The sequence below is a fragment of the Gekko japonicus genome, unplaced genomic scaffold (assembly GCF_001447785.1).
Source record: "Gekko japonicus isolate JY-2015 unplaced genomic scaffold, Gekko_japonicus_V1.1 scaffold1654, whole genome shotgun sequence".
NCBI classification, from domain to species: domain Eukaryota; kingdom Metazoa; phylum Chordata; class Lepidosauria; order Squamata; family Gekkonidae; genus Gekko; species Gekko japonicus.
In genome coordinates, this window is record NW_015172605.1 from 343,678 (window position 1) to 351,271 (window position 7,594).

General features: G+C 45.3%; 1 protein-coding gene across 1 annotated transcript in view; it reads right to left on the minus strand.

The window, feature by feature from the left end:
- LOC107119164 (stromelysin-1-like) overlaps positions 1 to 6,677 on the minus strand; it is a 17,170-nt gene extending 10,493 nt beyond the window's left edge. The window contains exons 1-5 of the mRNA XM_015421616.1: positions 6,612 to 6,677; positions 6,072 to 6,316; positions 3,288 to 3,436; positions 3,074 to 3,202; positions 558 to 719 (exon numbers count right to left, since the gene is read on the minus strand). Of these exons, the coding sequence (XP_015277102.1) occupies positions 558 to 719; positions 3,074 to 3,202; positions 3,288 to 3,436; positions 6,072 to 6,244 (613 nt within the window). The 5' untranslated portion in view covers positions 6,245 to 6,316; positions 6,612 to 6,677. The remainder of the gene's footprint in view (positions 1 to 557; positions 720 to 3,073; positions 3,203 to 3,287; positions 3,437 to 6,071; positions 6,317 to 6,611) is intronic.
- Positions 6,678 to 7,594: the final 917 nt, after the last annotated feature.

Below are 7,594 nucleotides of genomic sequence, written 5' to 3' on the forward strand. Positions count from 1 at the left end.
CACTTCTCTGTTTTGGGCTCCTGGGGAACTTTGAAGTAGCACCAAAGCTTTAAGATCTCTCCAGCTGTCACCTGGAGACTGGCAACAGCTTGTCTGGAGTGTGGGCAGCATGGCATTGTATCTGTCTGAGGTCCCCCTCTTCCTCCTCCTCCTCAAATCCCACCCTCAGCAGGCTTCATCCCTAAAATATCCTTGAAGTTTCCAACCTGGAGTTGGCAACCCTATCTGCCTGTCTGTCTTAAGTTTTACAAACCCCCCCCCCCCCCACACACAGCCTCTGCCTAGGGAGCAGCTGACATCATTCTCCTCTCCCAACTGAAAATTCCAACTGCCTTGCGGGGGGGGGGTGAGTTTCAGGTGTGGAATGGAGTGTAGTCCAATCAGCTTCCATATGTAAATGACCTTGGAACGCTGGCCGGGACTGCACAAAGCAGCCAATGAACCCAGCCAGTGTCTTCCGAGTGGCAGTTTTTTCGGCCTAACACTAAAGGAGTGCATTTTAGAACTTTGGCACCCAAAACTCTTTTATTATAAGGGAGAGATTTCTTTGTTCTTACCATAAAGACTCTGGATGCGATAAATGTCCTCCTCATGAAGCCTGAAGTTTTGGGGGTGTGAAGGCACATATATTGGGTACATCAGAGACCCCCAAGTGTCAGAATGTCCAAGACCCAGGGTGTGACCAAACTCATGAGCAGCAACCAGAAAAAGATTTGTTCCTAAAATGAAACAGGATGAATGTCAACACTAGTGACTTGACTTGACAGTGAAAAATTCTGTGTTCAGTATAGAAAATTTCCATCCTTTTAATACTTTTTGTGGAATGCATGAACATTTCCACTTTGCAGTGCTATGAACCCGGAATTAAGATTTCCTGATTTTATCTAGTGATGTGTGATCTATACACACATTCACCCATTTCAAATATTACCTTATGCCTAAAGCAGGGGCAAGCATAAATATCTGAGACAGATGGTTAGGTGGACTATCACAGCCTATAAGGCACAGCAAAATGCATGGCTGTCATAGTGTCTTATCCTCCTCTAACAAACTTAGATGATAGAGTCTCTGAATAGGGTGGACAGGTCACAGGTTTTGCCCCTATGACTTAGGTTTCCCAAAGTGGCAGGTTAAAATCTCAGGCTCATCAGCTGTCCCCACAATTGATGGTAGAGTTGCTAACTTTGGGTTGGGAACCTTCTGGAGATTTAGGGATGGTACCTGGGGAGGGCAAAGTTTGTGGAGGGGATGGAGCTAAGCAAGTATGTGATGCCATAGAGTCCACCCTCCAAAGCTGACAGTTCTTCCAGGGGAATGATCTCTGAAGTCATAAGAACATAAGGACATAAGAGAAGCCAGTGCTGGATCACGCCAATGGCCCATCCAGTCCAACACTCTGTCACACAGTGACCAAAAATACCAGGTGCCATCAAGGGGTCCACCAGTGGGACCAGGACACTAGAAGCCCTCCCACTGCTACCCCCCCCCCAGCACCAAGAATACAGAGCATCACTTGCCCCAGACTGAGAGTTCCTATCTATACCATGGGACTAATAGCCACTGATGGATCTCTGGAGGTTGGTTGTAATTGCAGGAGAACTCCAAGACCCATCTTGTGGTTGGTAACCTTACTTAATAGCTTCTTCTAAAACCTCTATGTGCGCCTGCTTGGGACAACCAGTGCAGATGGTTATTGGAGATGGGAGGCAATACTCTGGCCATAACAGCTCAATTATATTTTATGTTTAACACATACCGTGTTTCCCCGAAAATAAGACACTGTCTTATATTTATTTTTTCTCAAGAAGACACACTAGGGCTTATACCACAAATGCATAGAAATCCTGCTAGGGCTTATTTTTGGGGTAGGTCTTATTTTCGGGGAAACAGGGTAGTGCATATCCTTGTTATTTGGCATTATAAGAACATAAGAAGAGCCCTTCTGGATCAGACCAATAGTCCATCTAGTCCAGTATCCTGTCTCACACAGTGATCAATCAGTTCCCCTGAATGGCCAACAACAGGACGTAAAAACTGAGGCCTTCCCCAGATGTTGCTTCCTGGCTCTGGGATTCAGAGGATTATTGGCTCTGTATGTGGAGGTTCCCCTCAGTTGCCATGGCTAGCAGCCATTATCCTCCATGAAGTTATCTATTCCCCTTTTAAAGCTGTTTATTCCTGTAGCCATCACTACTTCCTCTGGCAGTGAATTCCACATTTTAATCACTCTCTGTGTAAAGTAGTATTAATCCAACATACAGAATAAATCCCCATAATACCTAAATATTTGTCCCACCCTGATGCAGGAGTGGTGCTTATATCATAAGAGGTTGCGGTCACACGTGCCAGTTGAAGGAGAGGGGAAGTGAGGCTATTCTCTCCAGAGGAATTTGACATGCAGTTGCGAGATCACATCTCCTTTTGTAGCTGTGGGTGCAGCCCGTCACTGTGTGATCAGACGCGACTGTGGGTGAGTCGTGGGTTTTTTGCTATTCATTTTCCTTGTGCATAAATGAGGAATTGCACCTCCACACTGAGGGCCCCCTATGGAGTATGCCACGATGCACATACTGCGAAGGGGGGGAGGAACAACGCACGGAGCCGGGATGGCCTGATCAGACCATCTCGATGGCATGCATGTGTGCTTGCATGATCAGACAGGGGAAAGCCCGTCTGTGGCCCATCGGAACCCATTTACTACCAGAATTCCCCCGGCATTCGTGCCTATATCGGATCTACTGGTGTGTCTGATCGCAGCCACAGTGTGGTGAAGTGATTAGAGTGCCAGATTCTGTTTGATAATCTGGGAGACCCAGGTTGGAGTCCCCACTGTGCCCTGGAAGCTTTCTGGGGGACTTATTTTCTCTCTCTCTGCCTAGCCTATCTTATAAATTTTTAATGAGGATAAAATAGAGGAAGGGATGACAATGTCACACCTTTCTTTGGGTCTCCTAGTGTAGACAAAAGTGACATACAAATTAATAAAAATAAAAATAATATTTTGAAGGAGACCTAATAGCTATTACAGACATATGTCCTGCTCCATGCATGAAAACAAAAGCCATCACAATACCTTTCAAATCCTTTGACCAGTTTTCATCCTCATCAAAATGGGCATCTCCACCATATGCAGGGAAGAAAGCATGAGCCAGTTCTCCTCCATATCCATCAAAGCCACGATCGTAGGGATTGCTTCTATGGTCTTAAAAATGCCAGACAAAAATTATATATAGCTATTAACCCCCTTGAACAGAAAACCTGTGATTGCTTTCAAGTGATTGACTTACATCTTGCAACAAAAGAGATCAATATATCTGCAGAGTCTGCGGACGTTTGCGTGAACGTCAAGGGGGTCACATCACTCCACACTTTCCAAGCTCTCTCAATAGCATCTTCTATGTCAGCAGGATCCATATCTGGCGTGTAGTTCTGGATGCTTTAAAATACATAGCAGTAAAAGAAGTGAATGCCTGGAGTACAAAAAGTACCATAGCTTCAGACAGATCTGGAACACGTTTCCTTTCCCAACCTAGCACCTGCAAGGAATCTTTTAGACAATGTGTTGTACTGGACAAAGTCCTGGGCTTCATTGAGGAAGATCTGGATTCACAACTCTGCTCAATTGTGAAGCTTGCTAGGTGACTTTGGCCACGTCACTATTTCTTAGTGACCTCACACAATTGTGAGAAATTCTGCCGTAAGCAACTTGGAGGTACAGCAGAAAACATTTGGGGTTAGATTTTGGCATTACTTTTTTCTTTGGAGATGGTCATGGATCAGGGTAGAGCACCTGCTTCACCTGCAGAAAGTTCCACTTTCTATTCATGGCATCCCCAATTTGAAGAACCTGGTAGTAGGTGATGGGAAAGACTTCTACTTGAGGTCCTGGGGAACTGTTGCCAATCAAAGGCCCCGGTCACATGGAGCATTAGCCACACTACAGAGACGGAAGATAGGCGGATTTTCCGGGCTCGATCTCACCACCACATCTGGGAAGCATAGAGCTCCCGTGGCGAACCCGAGGCTTCCCGCCGAAGATGCGCGGTTAAAAACTAGTACCTCGGAGGTACTAGTTTCCGGTAACCGCGGGGCAAGGGTGGGCATCTGATCGCGTTTCTGGTGGTAGTTCCGGCACCCGCCCATGCCCCCTCGTATAAAGGGGTTTTTTTTTACTGTTCATGGGATGCGCACAAGCACCCAACGGGGCATGCACACACTTTCGTGTCCGGAAAAAAAAACACCCATTTGCCGTGCCGCTTCTTTGCCGTTGCAGAGGATTGTGGTGTGCTTGGCACCTCCCCCCTACCATGGGACCTACACGGGATCTCCACGGTACATCTGCTGGTGCAACCGCGCATTATTTTGCCCCGGGGCAAACAGCCACGCTTCCCCCCCGCATTTTCCTGCCCGTGTGCCCGCGGCCAAAGTAGACAATATTGACCTTGATAGACAAGTGAACTTACTCAGGATAAGGCAGCTACATGTATGATGTCTAGGATATCTTTGGCCAACAAATTGATTCCTATATTAGGAACCTGTTTGGGTTCAGGAGTAAATTTTGTGTTCCAAACATGACAATGTGGAAGCAAAATTAAAACTGTGTATGACGAGCCAACTTCACAAGTGCAATTGTTCTTCTCATGATTGATTTGGGGGACCACTGTTTTCAGATGCTTTTTTGTGAAAACTTAAGCAACAGAAACAAAAATCAATATTTTTAAAACTGTGACGTCAGGCATCAGACGGTGCCTTTTCACAGGTTTCAGAGAATGCCTGGTTTTCCCTGCCTTCAGGGGTACTCTCTTGCTTACATTATTTTAGTTCATATGCTTTAAGGGCCCAGCAAACACTAGCCATTATTACAAAAAAATAAATTTAAAAGATGGAGGGCACTCTGCATTTATTCAGGGTGCTTACTCTCCTTTTTCATATTGTGTGTTATCCAGATCCTAAAGTACAAGCGCAGATGGAAACTGAAGCCTAAAACACACAGAACGCCTACTTCACCATGATTCTGATCAGAGAAGAAGCTTGATCAGGGGTCATTTTGTAGAAAAAGAGGTGCAGGAGCTCATTAGCATAACTCATTAGCATAACTTATTTGCATATGCCACACCCCCTGACATCACCAGAAGTGTGTCAGAAGGCAACACCCACCACTCAGGCTCCACTGGACTGTTTTGGATTGCTAGCTTTTGGGGGGGGGGGGAACGTGCAGATCTGTCCTCGCAGAGGAGGGAGAACTTGTACCTGAATAAAACTTGGTCTTAAAGGTGCCACTGGACTGTTTTGGACCAGGGGGCCAGGGAGGGGGCCTCTGCAACTTACCTGACTGCTTCTTGCTTTGACTGAGGGCTGCTGAGAGCAGGGGGTGGGGCTTGTTGCATGTGCCCACCCCCTGGGCTCTTTACTGCCGGAGCTCCGCTCCTGTGCTCTCCTGAAGGAAATGACCCCTGAGCTTGATCATAGATGAACAAGCTTTTCAGACCTTGTCCACCATAACAGACCTCACAAGCGAGCCTCAGGATACTCACTGAAACAGGCTTGAAATGATAGTTCATACAGTCCACCGCTTACCAGCACACTGCACTGATGCTGCCAGAGTCAAGAATTCCAGCAGCCCTTGATTTATCACCCTCTGTGAACTGTAGTCTCTTTAGCCACCCTTCCCTTTGATTGAAATGTAGAAGGCTTATTATGTCAGCCAGCAGCCTAATCCATCCCACGCTGTACACTCAGTGAGAAAAATGAGACACCCAGCCGTTGGACTTCCCCTTATGGCCTTTAGTTAGCTGGAGAAAAACCAGAGAGTGCGGTTTTTTTGCCTCCAGACACTGGACAGTGAACTATGGATCCCCTGTGTGCAGCCCCCATTGTCTTTTTTCTTCTACTTAATTTAATGAGATTCTGTTCCTCGAAGTCTGTAAACATTTCTGCTAATATATATTTTGTACTGCTTTGGCACAGCCATAATAAATAGCTAACTAGCACCTCAAAGGAGGTGCTCAGTGCTGTGATAATAACTATCTTCAGGTGGCATCTCAAATTAAAGAAAGCAGTTGAAGTCTTACCTGTATGTCAGGTCTTTCTTTGGCCATCGGTTAAGTGCACGAGCGGTGCGAAACTCTCCTATATCAGGAACTCCACATCGAGGCTTCTTCATTTCATCCAAGGTGCGTGAATCCAGCTGGCCTGTCACTCTCAGCCCAAAGAATTCCTGCATTTGTCGGATTTTGCCAGTCATATTCTTATTATCACCTCTGCTTCTTAAGACAGGGGTCCCCTCTGGTTCAGGGTAGTAGCTATGGAGATATTTCTGATGGGAAGAAAAGATACATTAGTTTACGGGCAGTTTCCACATTCGAAAATGGGTTTCAGTCTTTCTCCTCAGTACAACTCCACAACAAAGGCCCACCATTATTCTACACATTTTAAAAATACAGAAACCCAAAGTGAACAGACAGTGACTTATGCAAGGCCAACCAGTCTTGGTTGTACTAGACTCAACACAAATTCCCCTGGTCCTCATGTATACACAACATCACACTGGCTCTCTGTTCTTAGTCATAGGTTTTCCTCTGCTTAATGCTTCAGCGATTTTTAATCTTTACCTCAGCAAGCTGAACGTCCCCTTCTGTGATTTGGTCAGTTTTCAGGATGATCGGCAAAGCACAGGAAAGAGCTCCACAGAGCACGATTCTGAGCAGGAAGCTCTTCATCTTTGCCTTCAGTTCTCTACACAAACCTTGGGAGTCACAAATCTCGCTAGCCTCTGCCAGTGAATCTGTCCATGTGCTCAAAGTGTCCCTATATATACACTTCATGTTTGTTGTACAAAATCAACAGAATTATGAGTCACAACATGATAACATCCTCTGTAACTGACACAGAAAAATGCTTATTTAAAAAAAAATCTGTGACACACAACACAGGGTGCCAAGTTCAAAAATCCCCATTTAGGCAATCACTAATAAAATGGGTGGGTACCAATATGTGGTTTGTATGTTAGAGTTCAGATGGGTTCTGATGAGGAAGTAACACTACTCCTATAATATCAAACACTCTACTTCCAGGGATATTTTGATGGCATTTCACAAAAAAGGGGGCAAATTATTTCCAAACTAAAAATAATATTGGGAATGACCCCTGTCTCTAAAAGCAAAGCAATATGAGGTATATCAAATTCCTTCCCTACCCAGGGTATTCAACAGGACGTTTACCATTTATTTTTATTTTTATTACATTTGACTGAATCACATCAATGTATGGATTGAAAATTGAAAATAGGAAATAATAACTGCTGGGTGACTTGATCTCACATGATTTACATGACTCACCCAGGCTACGTGGCTGCAATGGAATAAGTTAATTTCTAAAAAAAAAAGAGATTCCAATTGGGAAATTCTTGGAGATTGGAGGAGGCCAGTGGTTGGGGAGGGGAGGATTTCAGTGGGGTGTAATGCCATAGAGTCCATCCTCCAAAGAAGCCATTTCCCCCAGCAGAATGGATCTCTGCAATCTGGGGATCAGTTGCAATTCCAGGACATCTTCAGGCCTCACCTGGAGGTTGGCAACCCTAATTCAACCCCACCCC